The sequence below is a fragment of the Podarcis tiliguerta genome (assembly GCF_965153285.1).
Source record: "Podarcis tiliguerta genome assembly, chromosome: Z".
NCBI classification, from domain to species: Eukaryota; Metazoa; Chordata; class Lepidosauria; order Squamata; family Lacertidae; genus Podarcis; species Podarcis tiliguerta.
In genome coordinates this window covers 7,545,079-7,565,802 of record NC_139553.1, presented here as the reverse complement: position 1 = coordinate 7,565,802, position 20,724 = coordinate 7,545,079, and the positions used below count along the sequence as shown (strand labels likewise).

The window sequence follows — 20,724 nt, the reverse complement described above, 5'->3', positions numbered from 1 at the left end:
CCTGCCTAATGCTGTACTGGTTCCAAAGTGACAATGGAAAGTCTACTCACAACAGTTTTTTATATGGAGCTGCTGTTTTTGTGTGGAAAAGGTGGATCTTGAATGCACTTTCTATTGGAGGGGATTATTTAGGGCCATTGTCAATTGCAATAACTCTTTTGCTCATAGGCCATAAGCTTCCCTGTGTGACCCTTGAGGCCACTTTACTGGTGTTAGCAATTATGCAGGTTGAATCTTTGCTTTGTTTACATTGACATTTTGAATTATTTAAGGGTCTCGTTGAAGAATGTGATGGGGAAGAAGGGAGGGAAATTGAGAGGCTAAGTTATACCACACACACACACACACACACACACACACATACACACACCACATACATATATACACACGCACACACACACAAACAAACCACAATGGGTTCAAAGTCATCCGAGGAAATCTTCTCCGAACTTGGGAAAGTGTTTGGGTGGATCCTCCTCGACTTTATCCAATTGCATGGAACATGGGAATACTTAACCCAAATCTGTCTCTTTTAATTATTTTCCTCTGGACAGATAAAAGCTTTCTATAGGTTCCTGTAGAATATTTGCGCTTTCAAGCGTTCCGCCGTGACTTTGATACTAAGCGATTAAAGCATGTGAGGAGAAAGAACACAGCCCCAACCTTTAACTCCTTGTTCATGGGCCTCTGACTGCCGCTTTGATTGTTGACCTAAATTCCCCTTTCATAACTAAGTCCTGTCACCTTTGGTTGTATTTTTCCAGCAAAGTGGGCAGTGACAACTTTCCAAAGTTATGGGGATAGTCCATCCCCCACTCTAACTTTTTCTTCCCAAGAATGCCTCCCCACTAATCTCGCCTCTCCACAACGCTCTTTGTATTTCCATCACTGCCCCTCCTTTGCTTCGCTCTTAAAGGGTGATCTCCTAGCACAGTAACAAAACCAATAACTTGATGAAAAGTTTTATCAAAGATGAGGATTGCACCTGAAGGTGAAACAAACAACAACAACAAAAATGTATTATTTATACCCTGTCCATCTGGCTGGGTTGCCCCAGCCATTCTGGGTGGCTTCCAACACATATAAAAACATAATCAAACATCAAACATTAAAAACTTCCTTATAGAGTACTGCCTTCAGATGTCTTCTAAAAGTTGTGTAGTTCTTTATTCCTTTGACATCTGATGGGAGGGCAGTCCACAGGAAAGGTGCCACTGCCGAGAAGGCCCTCTGCCTGGTTCCCTGTAACCTCACTTCTCACAGTGAGGGAACCACCAGAACGCCCGCTGAGTTGGACCTCAGTGTCCAGACTGAACAATGGGGGTGGAGGTGCCATTTAGGGCTTCAAAAGTTAGCATCAACAATTTGAACTGTGCTCAGGAAAGTACTGAGAGCCAGTGTAGATCCTTTAGGACCACTGTTATATGATCCCGGCATCTGCTCCCAGTCACCAGTCTAGCTGCCACATTCTGGATTAGTTATAGTTTCCGAATCACCTTCAAAGGTAGCCCCACATAAAGTGCATTGCAGTAGTCCAAGCGGGAGATAACTAGAGCATGTACCACACTGATGAGACAGTGCGCGGGCAAGTATGGTCCCAGCTAGCATATCAGATGGAGATAGTAGGCAGCCGCCCTGGACACAGAATTAACTTGCACCTCCATGGACAACTGTGAGTTCAAAATACCTCCATGCTGTGCACCTGGTCTTTCAGGGGTGCAGTTACCCCATTCAGGACCAGGGAGACCCCAATATTTACCTGCCCCCTGTCCTTCAGAAACTGTACTTCTGTTTTCTCAGGATTCAACCTCAATCCGTTGACCACCCTCCACCCTCCAAGTGCCTCCAGACACTCACACAAGATCTTCACCGCCTTCTGGTTCTGATTTAAAAGAGAGATAGAGCTGGGTATCATCCACATAATGGTGAACACCCAGTCCAAACCCCCCGATGATCTCTCCCAGCAGCTTTATATAGATGTTGAAAAGCAGGGGGGAGAAGACGGAACCCTGAGGCACCCCACAAGTGAGAGCCCAGGGGTCTGAACACTCATCCCCCAACAACACTTTCTGGACACGGCCCAGGAGTAAGGTGTGGAACCGTTGCATAACAGTGCACCCAGCTCCCAACCCCCCCAGATGGTCAGAAGGGTACCATGGTTGATGGTATCAAAAGTCACTGAGAGATCCAGCAGAACCAGGAAACAACTTTCAACTCAGTCCCTAGCCCACCAGAGATCAATAACCACTGCAATCAAGACAATTTCAGTCCCATGATAGGTCTTGAATCCTGACTCAAAGGTATCCAAATAGTCCACATCCTCAGGACATGCCTGGAGTTTTTCAGCAACCACCTGTCCAATTACTTTGCTCAACCCCAGTAATAGATTATTTGAGACTGGGCAATAATGGGCCATAATGGCCGGGTCCAAAGATGGTTTTTTAAGAAGTTTAATAACTGCTTCTTTAAGGGGGTCCAGTAAGGCCCCCTTACAAAGAGAAGCATTCACCACCCCACAGAGCCCATTGCCCAGCCCAACTTGGCTCACTTTTATGAGCCAGGATGGGCAAGGATCAAGCAGACAGGTGCTCAGTTTCACTCATCCAAGCAGCCTATCCACATCCTCAAAGGTAACAGGTTGAAATTGATCCTACATAACTTGACTAGACAGAGCTGTGGCACTTTCCTGCCCTAGCCCTACCATGGTGGAGTTTACCTCTTTCCAAATTTGATCGATTTTATCTGCAAAAAAAACTTTGCAAGGAGATCTATGAGTCCTTACCAGAACCTGATGGCGAAGGTGGTTCTGTTAGACTATAAACCATCTAAAAGAGTCTCCTGGTACAGTTTTCCAAAGATGCAATAGAGGCAATTTTTCGCCCTCGCGATAACCACTTGGTAGACTTGACATTGAGCTCTATCTCATGTTTGGTCTGATTTGGAATGGGTTTTTCACCACTGGTGCTCTAGACATCTCAGTGATTGTTTCATCACCCTCAGCTCCAGGGGAAACCACGGGGGCATCTGAGCTGCATGCATTCAGAGAGAATGCTTCAGAGCCAGATAGTTGATATCCCTGGTCAACACTGCATTCCAACGGGCTTCCAGGAAATCAGCTGAGAGGCCATCAACATGGGATAATGTATCCCCTACCATTTGGACCGTTCAAATTAGTCCCACCTCCCTGCAGAGGGGAAGGGTTGCACAGAAGTCTAGTTGCACCAGGAAGTGATCTGACCATGGCACTTCTTTTGTTCCACTGGAACTTAGTGTCAGACCACCCATGTGATCTGGGTGCACAGAGGTAAACACCATGTCTAAGGCATGTCCACAGCTATGAGTAGGGCCAGGTTTATTCAGGGACAGCCCCATGCAGGCCATGCTTTCCACAAAGTCCCAAGCAGCCCCTTGTAAGGTTGTGTTAGCATCAAAGTTAAAATCATCTAGGACCACCAGACTAGGTGTCTCTAGGAGAACATCTACCACGACCTGAAGCAGCTTGGGCAGGTAATCCTTGGTGCAGATGGAAGGTCGGTGCACCAGCGGGAATCCTGTACTGCCCCTAAAAGAAACTTATACTAAGTACATGATCTAATAACATCAAAAAGAACCCATATATTTAGCTCAATTTATCTGTTTTAATATGTGTAGAAAACATATACATCATTATTCACAGAATGGTCGAACATATATATTTAATTTTTAAGTAGGGGGTGGGTTACATATAAATAACTGATGTCTCAGGATATAATTTTTTGATTTAAAAAAATCGTTAAACACCACAAGCAACAAATAAAACCACACAAAGTTTTTTCAGTTACAAGCATGTACAAAGCAAAACATAGTGCAGAAGCAAGAAAAGTATTCATCAATGTGATATTGTAAACACTCTGCTCTCATGCATGTGAAGGTTCTTATCACTGGAATCCTGTGCCTCATGCTTTACTCCTCTTATAGGGACCTCGGGGCCTCTCTGCACAGGGGTTTGAGAGACTGGGGGTGGAGAGTTTGCTGTCCCTTATTTATGAAGGAGTAGAACAGAAACCAAGCCTCCTCAGACCTGTCGCTTTTTGAGACTCCCCTTATAACTCTCTTTCTCTCCAGAAAGTAATCTGAGAGAGTTGTGTCCCAAATATAATTAATCCAGGTTTCCATTTGAGGCTCTGATTTGGCTTTCCAGTGACAAACAACAGCCAGCTGCTGCTAACAACAACAAAAACTAAGTCCCTGTGTTTAATTCTTGAGTTTGGGTCACTTTCCAGCCATAATAGAGCTAAGGATAGGTTAGACATCAATTCCTGGCCTGTGATGGAAGAGATACAATTTCAGTGTGAATCACTTATATGATTAGTAAATGGCCACCAGACAGTTTCAAAATCCTCAAGAGCAGCTTTACCTGTTTGTACCTTTAAATGATGTGCTAATTCCCACCCTACCCTCAATAAACGCTTTTTTGCACCATGCCTCTCAAGTCAGATTATGTGCATCCTTCCGGTTGTGGGTGCTAACCAAAAATGCAATAATGAATCAGAGCCTTTGTGTGTAAATGACATGTTTGATCAGAAAATATGGAAAGAGGACACAAACTGGGAGGGGGGCCTCAATCTCTGAAATAATACCAATTTCTCCTTGCCAAAGGTGTAGAGGAGGGGGCCATGGCCCAGGGTGCACATTTTTTTGGGGGGGGGGCAATCAGGTGCCCCCATGACAGGCACGGAGCTCTGTCAGCTGAGGCGTGGCAGCAGACAGGTTGGTTTAGTGGTCAGGTGGATGGAGGCAGCGGGCAGAGAGCTTGTTGGAGGTGGGCTCTGTTCACCCACCATATGAGCTCTGCACACACACCCTTGGCATTTGCCCCTACCCCAGCTGTCCAGTCCACTGGGGGGGGGGGTGCAACACTTGCCCCATCCTGGGTTCCAGCAACCCGTGCTATGCCGCTGCTCCTTGGACCAGTTTCCAGAATTTCTGCTTCTTTAAGGTGGCTCCAATCCACCTTTTCAGCAGCCAAGACTGCTGCTGCTGCTGCTGTAGTAAGAAGCATGTCGGGGTGCAGCTGCTGTCACAGGGCCTAATGAGGGGCCTCTTGAGGCTCAGGAGCTTAAATAAGCACAGGGGAAGCAATTAAATGGAATGTGAAAAGTGGCTTCGTGGAGTGTGAAAGAGGAGCTCAGCAGCAGAGAATTTGCCTTGGATCCAGAAAGTCCTAAATTCAATTCCCTGGCATCTCAAGGCAAGGCTAGGAGAGCCTCTGCATGAAAACCTGGATGAAAATCCCTACCCCTCTGCAGTAAAGTGGGGCCATGCTGCACTGCCAGCCTGGGCATGCACTGGTTTGAAGGGTGCATTCACAGTGCCCAGCAAGCCCAGCACTGCTTTGTGAGATTTGCAAAAGCAGTGAGGGGCTGGCAGGCCACATGCCTGTTGCGTCCCTCTCAAGCCACCCTCCAGTGGCCACATCCAGTGCTAGATTACCAAATAGGCAGAGTAGATACCGTCCTATGGGCCCCCCCACATCTTTTAGGGGCTCTGCAACAACAGGTCAAAATAATGTTGATTTGATCTTGAAAGGAAATTACAAAAATGTATTAGAGATAATTTTTGAGGCTGTGTGTGCGAGATTTCAATTGCCTAGGAGCCGCCACAGGGTTTAATCTCACACTGGCCATGTTATCCCTGAATCCCTCATATCTCTCATTGAGATCCCTGGAGGTGGTCCTGGCACTAAGAAATCATAGAACCGTACTGGAAGGGGCCCAATTATGGCTCTGATAGAACTTACGAAACTATGATTGTACTGCTTGGAAAGGACATGTGGAGCAGGGGGACCTGATCCTGTACCTAGCACTAAGCCTCAATAGATAGCGAGTAGCTGCACTTGTCTGGTCCTCCATTGCGGTTTGGTTTTGAGCTTATTCTCTCTTAGAGCCCATGGACCACAGAGCATATAATGCACCACTGCTACAGAGCAGCCCCACTGCCCTGCTTTACAGAGGTCTACCCTGTATATGAAGGGCTCTCCGGTCAATATAAAGGACACTAAGAGGGGGGAAAGCATTGCGGGGTGTGTGTGTGCTCATCATTGAATTTGCTCATCAACAGTTAGCACCTGGGCAACTGACTTGAGCGAGCTAGCCAGTCAGCTGATTGCAGTTTTTAATCTAGTCCAACCCCACTGCAATGCAGGAACCATGGGCTTTTGTGGTGGTTTTTTGTTTTGTTGGTTTGGTGATATGTTATGTTACCCTAAAAGTACATTGGGAAATGCCCCTGAGTGGTAAGAACAGAAGTAGTGGGCTCAGGTCTCCTTCTGGGTATGCCCCTTTTATACTTCTCAACCCACCCCAGGCTTGAACGTGACTGGGGATGATGAGATCTCTTCTTCCCCGTCCTCATTCTTACCTCCCCCGCTTTATGTTGCACATTTTTTGTTATCTAGTGTGGAAAACAAATTATGAGATCAATACCAGCACCCCAAATACACGCACAAACCCACACACCACCACTGGGTTGATCTTGGGCTAATTTTGGCCCTTTGAAACTGGAAATTAAAAACCACAAAATTCTTCTAGAACATAATCCAAAGGATCTACAAATTGTGAAGCTGGTGGAAAAGAAATTCAATTCAGTTCACATGCAAAGGCAAACCTACCTCATTCATACTTTCTGGAACAATACACGAACCACAATGCGGCCAGCCTTTGAAATTTGCACTGCTATGAATTTTGCAATGCAGTTTTCCAGCCCAGCAATGTGTTCAAAAATGCATATGCTAGATTAAAGTGTGCATGCACATTCATACAACAACATATCAACATAAAAACAACAACATAAAAATATCTAATAAGTTTGGGGAAATTGCCTATTAAGATAAATTTGCAGTAAAATGCTGATGAATTTCCATGAGGATTGTGTTTTTTTTAATGGCAAACTGATGTGGAAATGTAGAAAACAGAACTTAAGTCTGCAAGGAAAGATGGAGTCTGAGAGAAACTGAAATTGTCAGTAAGAAGGCAACTGGGGTATGTCGAACCCTGCAGTTTTTCATTTTTGTAGCTTCAGTAACCTTCCCATGCCTGATACACACTATGGGTTATATTCTGTGTCAGTTCTACTCAGAGGAGACCCACAGAAAGTAATGTACATTACTAACTTAGGGCCATTCATTTAAAGTAGTCTTCTCTGAGTCAAAATTAATTCAACTCTATCGAAATTAGTGGGTTGTATACTGCCAAGTTCAACTCAGAGTATAACAATTTAAATGAGTGCACCTAAGTTAGCAACGTCCATCAGTATCAGTGATCTACTCTGAGTAGGACTAAATTGGATACAGCCCATCAGTTTCAGTGGGCTGTATCCAACTACTCAGAGTAGACCCATTAAAAATAATGGAACTAAGTTAGCCATGTTCATCATTTGCAGTGGGTGTACTCCGAGTCTGATACAGTGGATTGGATAACATTTTGAAATATATGCAGGTATGCATTTTTTAAAAAGTAATAAAATAGCAATCCAAAGAGTCTACCCCAGGGATCAGCAAACATTTTCAGCAGTTCACTGTCCCTCATACCTTGTGGGGGGCTGGACTATATTTTGAAGGGGGGGGGGATGATGCAAGAGCACCACCAGCCCCGGTGGCTGCTTACCTGTGTCTTGCGAGCAGCAGGGGCTGGCAGCGGCAGCAGAGGGATGATGAGCGGTGCGCAATAGGGCTCTGGAGAGGGGCTGCTTAAAATAGCGGCTGCTCGAGTGCTGCTGCTGCTGACACCGACAAAGCCCAGCCCCCTTCCTCCTCTAGGCAGGGCAAGGAGAAGCCCGGAGGAGGGAGGGAGGAGGCGCTGCCACCGACACCGCCATGTGAGGGAGAGGGAAAGAATGCGCACTTTGGCGATCCACACGGTGATTCCTGGACCGTCCATGGGCCGGATCCAGAAGGCAGTTGGGCCTGATCCGGCCCACGGACCTTAGTTTGCCTACCCATGATCTGCTACTTTGAATAGGACCAGTATTAGATACAAGCCTTAGCTTTAATTCAGATACCAGGACAAAGCCGCCCATTTGTCTCCCCTCCCCTCCTTGCACCATACTGATGATCAGCAGTCACAGTGTTCAGCTCCAATCTGGTCTCGAGATGTGATTTAGCTTTGTTGTTTGTTAAAGTGTATGCACTTGACAGAGGGATAAGTACACTACCTAGCTGGCACCTCCCTTGCAAAGGCAAGAAGGGAAGGGACAAGAAAGAGCCCCTAGCAAAAATAACACTTCACAGAGCTGGTCTGGGAATGGGGGGGGGGAGGAATTACTCTTCTGATAACCTTTGCTCAGCTGATGGTCTGCGAGTCCACAATTGTTGATAGAGAGGGATTGGGTGATTATGCTGAGAACACAAAGGGGGCAGTAGGCTTCAGTTAAGGGAAGGATAGGGTGCAGAGGTGAGGGCTTGGTTGGGGGTGGGAGAGGGGTGGAAGAAGAAGAGCATGAGCCAGTTTAAGAAGAACCCTGCAGGATTAACCCAAAGACCCATCTAAACCAGGATCCTGTTCTCACAGTGGCCAACTCAGACTCCTGTGAGAAGCCTGCAGCAGGACCTGAATGCAATCACCCTTTCTTTGCTTTTGTTCCCTACTCAACTGTTATTCAGAAGGACATTCACTCTGATTCTGGAGGTTAGATACAGTCATAATGGCTTGTAGCTGCCAAGAGCCGTAGCCATTAATTTGTAAATGTGGCACTAGTCTACCTTACACTGCCTTTTGAAGCAGAGAATCTGTCTGTCTGGTGGGGAGAATGAAGGGTAAGCTGTGCGCTGTCAGTTTGTATCAATGCACATGGGTTTGCACAGGATATCCATAGGGTTGCCATATTTCAAAAAGTGAAAATCCAGACATTTAAGCCATTTCCACCTGGACACTCCATTTGACTGCCATATTCCGGCTATGTCCAGGAAATTCTGGACATATGACAACCCTAATATCCATGTCTTGTGGCTTTCTAGCAGATGTGTGCATTGATATTTTGATTTGCTTGCCAGGCATTATCTGGAGCCAACAACTCCATCCACTTCCCTCTCTTCGTTTGTACACTAGGAACTTAGGAACCTCTCTTATACTGAGTCACACCATTGGTTCAACTAGCTTCGTACTGCCTATACTGACTGGCAGAGACTTTCTAGGATTTCAAGCAAGGAGCACCTCCCAGTCTTACCTGGGGATGCTAGGGATTGAAATTGGGACCTTTGACATGCTCTAACCCCTGAACCAGGACACGGGTGGTGCTGTGGGTTAAAGCCTCAGTGCCTAGGGCTTGCCGATCGAAAGGTCGGCGGTTCGAATCCCTGCGGCGGGGCGCGCTCCCGCTGTTCGGTCCCAGCGCCTGCCAACCTAGCAGTTCGAAAGCACCCCTGGGTGCAAGTAGATAAATAGGGACCGCTTATTAGCGGGAAGGTAAACGGCGTTTCCGTGTGCGGCTCTGGCTCGCCAGATGCGGCTTTGTCACACTGGCCACGTGACCCGGAAGTGTCTTCGGACAGCGCTGGCCCTTGGCCTCTTTGAGTGAGATGGGCACACAACCCTAGAGGCTGTCAAGACTGGCCCGTACGGGCAGGGGTACCTTTACCTTTACCTTAACCCCTGAACCACAGTCCCTTCTCTCTTGCGTTTGGTTGCTCTGTAGCTGGTATTCATTGACATGCTGCTTCTGATACTAAAGGTAATATATGACTATTATAACTGGAAGGCCACTAAGAGTTTTATCCTCCATGAGTTTGCCTAATATGGTTTTGAGATTTGGGTGGATTGGTGCAGAAATCCCATCTACCATGAGTTGGTGTGCCCTCTGTAAGACAATTACACCAATTCCTTCCAAAATAGTACTGCACCAGCTAGCAGGGTTTATTGTGAAAAGAAACCCCAGATTTTCTTTCTGTTGCTATCTGATTACTTCTGATGCAATGTGGTTTCATCTGTTAAAGGAACTTAGATAAGCATACTTCTATGGCACAGCCTTTTTTTTTTTTAAGGTTTAGCAACCATGGACTGTTCCTTCTCAATCCCCCCCCCCCCATGAACTCAGGGGATTTTAATTTTGTGTGGGTGCTAAGAATTAACAAATGCATGTGTTTTGTGAGGATTTGGTCCAAACTAGTGACGTCAAGCTTACAGTTCAAGTGAAGTTAATGAGATTTCTTACTGTAATTTCACCACTAAGCAATTGCAAAGGATTTCTGGCCCCTAGACAAAGAATTGGGTGTCCCATTTACGTCATATGCCTCTAGAAGTTCTTGACCTTTTGCTGCAATATTGAAATGATTTCTCCCATTTATGGTCACGTGTTCACAAAAGGGTTCAGTGCTCCTTGTCTTCATGCCAACTGGTTTATTGTGAAAATTGCTGTCTTTTGTAGATCGATGTAAATTTTGCAAATTTTGTGCTGTCACCACTCATATTTACTTCTGTTTATCTCTCTCCTCTCTCTCTCTTTTTGTGGGGGGCACTTAGGACTATATGACAAATGTTCTTACACCACCCGTGACCGAGGATGGGTCCTGGGGATTAACACCATCGGTGACCAGGGGAATAGAGAACCCCGCTTTTTCTTTTCCTTGAAGACGGACCGTGCCCGGAAGGTTACCACCATCACAGATCATCGTAACTACCTCGCAAACCAGTGGGTTCACCTAGCTGTCACTTACGATGGACGCCTGATGAAACTCTATGTGAACGGTGCTCAAGTGGCTACCAGTGGGGAGCAGGTAGGGAACATCTTTAGCCCTTTGACCTTGAAATGCAAAGTTCTCATGCTTGGTGGGAATGCCCTGAATCAGAATTACCGAGGCTACGTAGAACATTTCAGCCTTTGGAGAACAGCCCGGTGTCAGAAGGAGATTGTGTCTGACATGGCCATGGTGACTCATGAAGCAGATGCTCCTCTACCTCAGCTCGTTTTTCAGGAGACTTTACTGAATGTGAAAAGCATCTGGTCTCCAATGAAAGACAGCCCTAGTCTTCCTCAGATCGAATTCACTTCCCACCCTGGCTACCTGCTAGATACAAGCCTTGATCCTCCTCTATGTGGGCAAACTGTGTGTGACAACAAAGAGGTCATTGCCAGCTACAACAAGCTCCCAAACTTCCGTCACAAAAAGGTAGTCCGCTACCGAGTGGTGAATATCTATGATGACCACCATCGCAACCCAACTGTTAGCCGTGAACAGATAGAATTTCAACACCAGCAACTGAACGATGCCTTCAGCCCTTACAACATCACATGGGAACTGGAGGTGCTGGAAGTAAAGAACTCTTCCCTCCGGCATCGCCTGATCCTGGCCAACTGTGAAATTAGCAAGATTGGAGATGACAGTTGTGACCCTGAGTGCAACCATACCTTAACCGGGTACGATGGAGGGGACTGCCGGCACATGCGACACTCGTCATTCAACAAGAAGAAGCAGAATGGTGTGTGCGACATGGATTGTAACTTTGAGAGGTACAGCTTTGATGGTGGGGATTGCTGTAACCCAGAGATAACTGATGTCACCAAGACATGCTTTGATCCTGACTCTCCTCACAGGTAGGCACACTGCTGAGCATATAAGGTCCTTCTAATCATACCAGGCCTGCCTATGTTCCCCTCATTCATATTCCCCTCACCCCAACACCTCTTCCCATGCCCACAACAATTCATATTGATTTAATGATTCTCTTTTAAACTGACTCATAATGAATCCAGTTTTAGAATCCATGAGGAAATGCATTTTGTGTTCCTAGCTCTCATTATCAGTCCGTTTAGTTGGTTTGGTTTGGGGTTGATGAGCAGCTCAGAGGGCCGTTTTGCACACACTTGAAAACTTCCTTAAAGTTTCTTGGGAATTGGTGTACAAACCTGACATCTTCATGTGCCCATGATGGGGCCCTTAGAGTGGAGGAGATTTATTTTGGCGCAAATTAGCTGGGGCTTGGAGGTGGGGGCACAGATCTAAGGAGGTTTGGTTGAGGCAAGCCTGGGTTTATAATGAGTTTAAAAACTGAGGGTGAATTGTAGGTTTGGCTTGAGGTCATGTATATAATTTTTTCCCCCTGTACAGTCATACCTCGGGTTAAAGTCACTTCAGGTTGAGCGTTTTCAGGTTACACTCCGCAGCAACCCAGAAGTAATGGAACGCATTACTTCCGGGTTTCGTCGCTCACGCATGCGCAGATGCTCAAAATGACATCATGTTCAGAAGCAGCAAGTTGCGACCCCCGCATGCGCAGACGCTGGTTTGTTCTACTCAGGATGCAAATGAGGCTCTGGAACGGATCCCATTTGCATCCAGAGGTACCGCTGTATTTGTGTGGGATTTTGTATGACTTGTATAAGTGGGGTCAGCTGCTCTAGAAGCAGTTCTTTTTGACGGGGGCCATGGTGGACACTGCCAGAGGTGGTTCTGGGATGGGAGCAGTCAAGCGGCAGCCACTCCCAGCTCAACCAGCGGTGTGGTCCTCTCTGTCTTGCCTCTCTCAGCCCAGTGGAAGTGCTGCTGATATAGGCAGGTTGGGGAAGGGAGGAAGCGATCAGTAATGAGTCCCAGCTGAGGCTATGGGGTGGGCCTCACCATCTCACCTCTTTCTGATACAGCTGGCTGGAAAGCCACTTATTTGCAGGGGAGGCCTCTAATTGAGAGCGGTGCTTAATCAAGAAAACATGATGGTTTTTCTGCCTAGATTTAGAACCAGCAGGATTTTGAAAAATATCTCCATCCTTGAGTTAAGAGTCACTTGGCGCTGTTTTATTTCACCTGCTCTCTCATGCACACCCTTGTGCCTTGGCTAGAGGTATTCAATGAATATTATCTTCTTTGTGGACAGAACAGAATCGCTCCCCAGGGCGAGGGGATGTGTAACTTTTTATGAGTGTTTTATGCCAGCCATAAACTCAAACAGAATGTTAAAACATAAGCCATACAAAAGCTTTGACGAGCTTTCTCTTGCTCAGGAACAATCTCTCGGAAGAGTCATGTGAAGAGGGAGATTTGTATGAGGAGATGAATATGGAAAGGCTGTTTGTTTTCTTTGCAAGGCTTTGTCTTTAGCAATAACTGTCAGTTGGAAGTACACATGTATTTATTAGCCGATGTGAGCTTTAGCACAGCCTTGTAAATAAAGTCTTCAGAGAAGTTACTAGCCTGCAAAATGTTTTACTGGCCTGTGGAGGGCTGGAATAGGATGGACAACGGGGGCTCTCCATTCATCTTCCAACTGTCTGCTGCCTTTCTTTTGCTGAGGACAGGAAAGGGGGAGAATTTGTCCCCTGATTGGCTTTTGTGCTGGACCCAAAGCAGTGATGGAGCAACCCATCTTTCCTCTGCCATCTCACTTTCCATGTACACCATGCAATTAACAAAAAAAAACAGAAGAAGAGCCTGCTGGATCAGAGCAAATAGCCTATCAAGTCCAGCATCCTGCAAGCAGGATCCAAGCAAAAGAGAACTCTCCCTTCCTGTGGTTTCCAGTAACTGGTATCCAGATATTGTTGGAAGCCCAGGGTCCTATGAGACCCAGCCAGCATGGCCAATTGTCACTGATGATGGGAGTTGGAGTCCATTAACCCCTGGAGGGCTGCAGTTCCTTTTTTTCCTTCAACTTCAGGATGGAGTGGGGGAAAGAAACTGAAATTGAAAGAAATACCCATTCCTAATTCTAGCAGACCTGCAAAAGAAAAATAAAAAAAAGAAAAGAAAAAAGTCTTGCAGGGCTTTCATGTACCCTACAGTTGGCATGATAAAATTTGGGCAAATTGTATAGTGAATCAAACTTTAATATGCAAGTTTAATAGGTTATGATTTCCTCAGTGTGAACTTTTACCTCCTCTTTGATAGGTAAGTGACATTTCCACCCACCTTCTCAAGTCGGCAATTGTTTATGTTGTATGAGGAAGCTCCAACTTGGGGACTGAATTGCAGCCCCCCAGGCTTCTCTACCTGGTCTTTGGGAACTCTCCCCAGACCACCCACCTCACTGCCCCTGCTTTCCACCCTCCTTGAATGTTTTTGCCTGGCTGGAATGTGTCCTCAAACTCTAATAATGCCTCTTGCTTTTCTGGATGGTGGGTAGAGAGGGGTTTATACAGAAATTAGGCGACTGTACAAAGTAATAGTTTACATTCATTGTTCTGCCCACCCCTGGTATGTGACCCTTGCAAGGTCGCCCAGATGGAATGTGCCTCTCATGCTAAAGATAGGTTCCTATGTTGTTTTGTTTTGATTCTGAGCCAGGAAGGTGCTTCACATCATGATGTCAGTCTTCAAGTCCGCCTTTCCCCATTTGCAGCTGTCAGCTTGAGCAGCCTGTGATTTTCGGCTACTAAGCAAGTGCTTGTGTTTTTTAATAGCCACACAAGGCAGCTATTAATAGATGGAGTTTACCAAAATATAGAACTGCCTAACACAGAAAAGGGAAACCTGAGGGATTAATGCCAGGAAAAATTCCATGCTGAATTCCTACCAAAAGATGTAGTAAAAATTAACTGCAGACGAAAGGGTGGAACCCGTTACTTGGACACTGATATGATTATTATTATTATTTTGTTGTTCTTTCACCCTCCCCCCCCCACCCCACTGCATGTTAATGGTTTTGTTCAGCCCTAATCGGTGAGTCAGCTCCTTTTTAGAATAAAAATAAGGAAATGGTTGACAAAGAACCTGCTACAAAAATAGACTTTGGACAATTCAAGAAGTTTGTGAGGCTGCAAAAGGATTGTCCTAGAGAAATTGCAGACTCTCCTTCTGCAAGGAGTGTTCAGATTTAGGATTTTGTCCACAGTGAGGTGGCAGCCGGGAGCTCCCAATCTTTTAGCCAAGTAGAGCCAACTACCTTGGAAGATGGTCTGTTCCACTGCTTTGCCATTAGAAAGATCCTCTGAACATTTAGCTAAAGTCAGCTTCTGTGCAGCTCATGCACATTGGTACTAACTACTCTTTCCCTCTGAAGCGACAGAACAGTCTTATCCATTCTCTCCATGGACACCCTTCAGATATACAGTGGACGTTCGGGATGCAAACGTGATCCGTGCGGGATGCACGTTCGCACCTGCAGCGTTTGCAACCCATGTCTGCGCGTGCGCGAGTTGTGATTTGGCGCTTTTGCACATGTGCAAAGCACGATTTAGTGCTTCTGCGCATGTGCGACTGCCAAAACCCGGAAGTAACCCGTTCCAGTACTTCTGGGTTTCGGTGGTCCGTGACCCGAAGAAACACAACCTGAAACGGCTGTAACCTGAGGTATGACTGTATATATAATCTCTCTATTGGACTACTGTATTGCACTCTATGTGGGGCTTCCCTTGGAAGGTGCATGCAGCTAAAGTGAAATGCTGTGGTCAGGTTATTGAGTGGAACACCTGGATGTGCACAAATTATACCTCTGCTGCACTGACCACCAAACAGCCACTAAATCATGCTCAAACGTGCACTGTTAACAGATAATCCAGACAATCTGAAAGACCTCTTTCCCCTGCACAGACCTATTAAGTCACTTAGATCACCTGGGAAAATTCTGCTCATGGCATTGCACCCTGCAGAATATCATAGAGCAGTGGAGTTGTATCTTCTGCTATTGGGTACAGAATGGGTATCTTTTGCTATTGTCCCTGTACTGTGGAATGCCCTTCCCTCTGTCATTTACAACCATTTACAAGCAGATACCTTGTAAAGATTAATATTTTTGCCCAGGCTTTCACTGGCCCCTAAGATTGGGCCCTGAGTTCATACCCTCCAACATTTCTCTAATGAAAATAGGGACGTCCTATTCAATGATGATGATGATGATTTTATTATTTATACCCTGTCAATCTGACTGGGTTTAACCAGCCACTCTGGGCGGCTTCCAACATATATAAAAACATAATAAAATATTAAACATTTAAAAAACTTCCCTGCACATGGCTGTTTTCAGATGTTACTTATCTTCTTGACTCAGGGGTCACATAATTCCATACCCTCCAACGATTCTCCAATGAAAATAGGGACATCCTAAGGAAAAGCAGGACATTCCAAGGATCAAATCAGAAACTGGGATGGCTTCTGTAAATCTGTGACTGTCCCTGAAAAATAGGGACCATTGGAAGGTCTGTGAATTGTGTGTATGAATCCGCTGAGTCTCTCTTTTATTTGCTTTTATTTTTGTATGCTCTTTTAATGACTTTAGGCTATATTTTTGTTTTAATGGATATTGTTTTTATATTGCACATAGTGTGCACCACTTAGAGGTTTATAACACAACAACAACACACAAAGTGGTTTAGAACTGCTTTTAAACAAACAAACAAACAAAGGCAGCCATGAAAGCTGAGGTAAAAATGTCTGTGCTCCAATCCTGGAATTAATTTGATAAATGGTCCTAGTGCCGAACAAAAATTTTGGAGGAGTGGAATTCACTGGAGAGGAAACACATGAAATGATCAAGGCACAGAATGAGAGAAACCCTCTTCTGCCGGTCCTCAAGTTTCAGAAGGATGTAGAATGAGATGAGAGGGTAACTCTTAAAATAAGCCAAGCATTTACATTTGCAATCAAAATTATTCCACCCCATTGCAAATCAAGTTTATTCTCAAAATTTACAGGTTTTCTGCTGTTTGCAAGGAGGAAATCCAACCAAAGCAATGAAAATAGCTCCACACAATGGATGCTTCAAGTGGTTTCCTCAAATTCAGCTGTAAATGCAACTTATAGTAAGACTGGAAAAGCCTGGCGAAGTGGCATTTTCAATTGAATTTCACCTGATTTACAACAGGGGCTGAATAATTTCAAATGCATCTATATTCCTTGCACCAAGATCCCCCTGGCTGTGTTCCTTTTGCACAATGAGGTTAAAGCAGCAGCAGGGTTTGGCATCTATGATACTGTCTTTTATGTGACACTGACCACAACCAGCCAGAGTGTTTGGGAAAGAACTTGTTTTGCTGTAAAGGTCATAACTGGGGAGAGAAGCCTTTTGCACTGCATGCAGAAGTATCCAGGTTTAGTTGCTGGCATCTTCAGGAGGGTTGCTAGCCACCATGGCTTAGTTCTGCCTTCACTGTTGGAAATTGTAAGCCTCTGAATCACTAGCTGCTGAGAATTGCCAGTTACAAGTGGGGAGAGCACTCACGTCCTGTTTGTAGGATTCCCATAGGATGTGGGGTGAGATATGCCATTGACAAGATGCAGCAGGGCTCTTCTCATGCTCTTATGACACCCTAGAGAGCTAGAGTATGTAGTAACATAGAACACAGAGAGCTGTAGTTCAGCAACCTCTGGGGGGGACATCAGGTCGGGGAAGGCTGAATAAACATGTGTTCATCACTCACAGACAACAGCATCATTTGTCATGGTCTATGTGTCATATCACTTGGACACAATGGTCTGGGTTGACACAGGAAGATGCCTTATACTGAGTCAAACCAATGTACCATTTAGCTCAATATTGTCTACACTGACTGGCAGTGGCTTTCCATGGTTTCAGGCAGCAGTCTATCTGAACCTTATATGGAGGTGTGGAGGACTGAATGTTTGGCCTGCTGCATACAGAGCAGATGGTACAGCCTACTCCACAACAAAGTTGTTGTAAGCTTTTATTCTTTGTGACTTTTCAGTACCACTCATCAAACAAATCCTTAGGTGGTTTTCAAAACATTAAAATTCAGTGAAAGAAAAAATACACCCACAAATAAATTAAAACTATATGCATGCAATAATTACTGCCACCAACATAAAATCAGAAGAAATAATTATTACACCAACACAAGAAACATCAAATCTACATAAAACCAGTAGCAGGAGAAGCTCTAAGTGCTGGAGAACTGAAATGCACTAAAAAAATTACAATTAAGACTCATGCCTAGCCCTACACAACGCCAAGGTATTAATCAAACATCTTACAGGTTGAGTCCCCCTGAATCCAGTGCTGGGGATCCCCTTGAAGGGCCCTCCAGGTTGTTACCTGGTGATGAAAACTTGGAACCATCGGTTCTCAAAAGCATTGGTGCCAAAATCTTCAGGTTCAGGTTGAAGAACAATAGACATTGTATGCATCTATGGACCCAGAGTTGCTGGTCTGCTCATAAGTAAGCAATCGCTTATACTTCACTGCCAGTAACTATGGCTTGGGTGTACTTTTGAAGGGAAGCATCTATAAGGTCACCCTCCACAGCCTCCGGGTGCTGAAAACCACACAGGTCTCTGGCTCTTAATTGTACTGCCTTACCTAACTTTGTCTCTGGATTATGTTTCAACCTAGACCAATTCTCCACACTTGAATTTGGCTTGTTTCAACTGGGCTGCGTATGCAACCCTGCCTGTATTGGTGAGTTATAATGGTGAAGGGTTGTATCTTCTGTAACTGAGCCCCTAGCCCCTACAGGCATCCATTGGAGCACCACAAAGACCTTGGAGTACAAGGTTCTCCCCTAGCACCCAAAGGATCACAATATCATACCCTTCAACATGTCCAGGCCCAAAACTGGGATATGCTGCTGGGCGAGACGTTACCTGGCCGGGACTATGGAGCCCCAAAGCATTCTGCAATCTTGTGGAAGTTCATGATCTCATACGTTTTGGGGCACCATGCTCTTGTGCATTTTTGGGTGCCATGCTCTCATATGAGAGCACAAAAATGGGATGTCCCTTTTTAATTGGCACAGTTGAGGGGTATTTACTAGATACAGCTTCTCATAGTGTCAAAATCAACATTGTGACATACTATATTAAAATGTAGCTTATTCAGTTAAAGGGATGCGGGTGGCGCTGTGGGTAAAAGCCTCAGGGCCTAGGGCTTGCTGATCGAAAGGTCGGCAGTTCGAATCCCCCGGCGGGGTGCGCTCCTGTTGCTCGGTCCCAGTGCCTGCCAACCTAGCAGTTCGAAAGCACCCTTAAGTGCAAGTAGATAAATAGGGACCGCTTACTAGCGGGAAGGTAAACGGCGTTTCCGTGTGCTGCGCTGGCTCGCCAGATGCGGCTTTGTCACGCTGGCCACGTGACCCGGAAGTGTCTCCGGACAGCGCTGGCCCCTGGCCTCTTGAGTGAGATGGGTGCACAACCCCAGAGTCTGTCAAGACTGGCCCGTACGGGCAGGGGTACATTTACCTTTATTCAGTTGACCACCAAGTCCAGTATGCACAAAATACAAATCCTATTTTGTCAGTGCTGTAATACATTCATTTCTAATTTCTTCATCTTCTCTTGTGTATTTTTCTGTCTGACGTATTCCTTAGAAGACTGACATGAAATAATCTTCTAAGTGTCTAATGAAGATGATAAAGTTGGTAGACAAAAGAAACTGGAACTGGTAGATGCTGGCACAGGTCTGTTTCAGCATCTACCACTGCCAGTTTCTTTTGTCTACCAACTTTATCATCTTCATTAGACACTTAGAAGATTATTACACTATGAGAAGCTGTATCTAATTTTTGAGAAGTAGTTTCTAGTAAATAACATTACAGTTGTTATCATACAGCCTGTTACGTTCATGTGTTTTTTCAATTGGATTTGCGTAATATACGCATTCTGGTGGTTTTGTTTTTACAGTTGAGGGGTATGCAATATAAGCAGTGGACCTCCTCTCCCCTCAACTGTCACCTGGGGGCAGCCATTGCACCAGAGTCATTGTTAGAGCCAGGGCTCATTTCATCAGCTTTACTGGAGCCCCAGCTCAACCAAGCACCTCCTGCCCCCGAACTGTGCCAGCTGGTCATTCTAGGAACAGAAATTGGTGTCTCGATTTTGATTTTCCTCTTCCTTCCCTGTTCCTTTTCCCTTGTGATTGTGTGCCTTGCGGGTAAGGACTGTCTTATTTTGATTGCAAGTAAGCTGCTCTGGGAGCCTTTCTGGTTGAACAGCAGGGTACAAATACTCTAAACAAACAAACAAACAAATAATAAAAAGGCAAGCCTTTGTAGGGAGGACATTCCATAACTGTAAGCTCCACCACCAAAGAGCCACTCTGTGGCAATAATTAACAAATGATACTTATTTAATAATATTTTATAAAAATAAATTGTAAGAGGGACTTTGGAAGGAAGGGTGTGGTACACATTTAATTGATAATAATAGATGATTAACAATAGATAATGATTGATAAATAATACTAATAAAGTAATAATAGTTACTTGATATCTCACATTTATCTAATTTAGTTACATATGCCAGTTTTAAAATTTTATCTGTAAAGCATTAATATCTATTTTATGTATACCCCTTAGATTTTTTAATTTACCTCAGCAGTTTATTAAAAAAAATTCTTAAATAAGTATTAAGTGCTGTGCAGGACACATAAATTATCAGTTCTGTGTCTCAAAGGAACCTTCACTCTGTTGTTGCTACCAGTTTAAAGTCTCCTTGCATATAGCCTAAAAACTGCTTGTCTGTGAACCTGCCTCAAAATGTATACTGGATCTAGTAAATACAAATGTCGGGGAGCGGGAGTTTGTCAGAGCAATAAGGAGGAAAATGTTTTGCTTTTGCAAACTTGGCTTCTGTAAATCTCCTGATGCTGTTCCTTTTATCTTTTGTGACTTTTTCTCCTTGTTACAAAGATTGGGTGTGCAGACTCTGGAAAAACATCAGGGTGCCAAGGGAATATCAGGTGGAGATGAGGGCGGATAACAGGCAAATGAGTGCAATTCTCCTGAAGGCTCGGGTTGTTGAACAGACTCGTGCAAAACTCACCAGCATGTGTTAGGGACAGGGGGCAAATTTGGTTCCATGTGCATTTAAAG

The 20,724-nt window shown here is 45.0% G+C and overlaps 1 protein-coding gene across 1 annotated transcript in view; it reads left to right on the top strand.

The window, feature by feature from the left end:
• Positions 1–20,724, top strand: part of PAPPA (pappalysin 1) — a 239,549-nt gene that overhangs the window by 21,155 nt on the left and 197,670 nt on the right. The window contains exon 2 of the mRNA XM_083422840.1: positions 10,494–11,565. Within this exon, the coding sequence (XP_083278966.1) occupies positions 10,494–11,565 (1,072 nt within the window). The remainder of the gene's footprint in view (positions 1–10,493; positions 11,566–20,724) is intronic.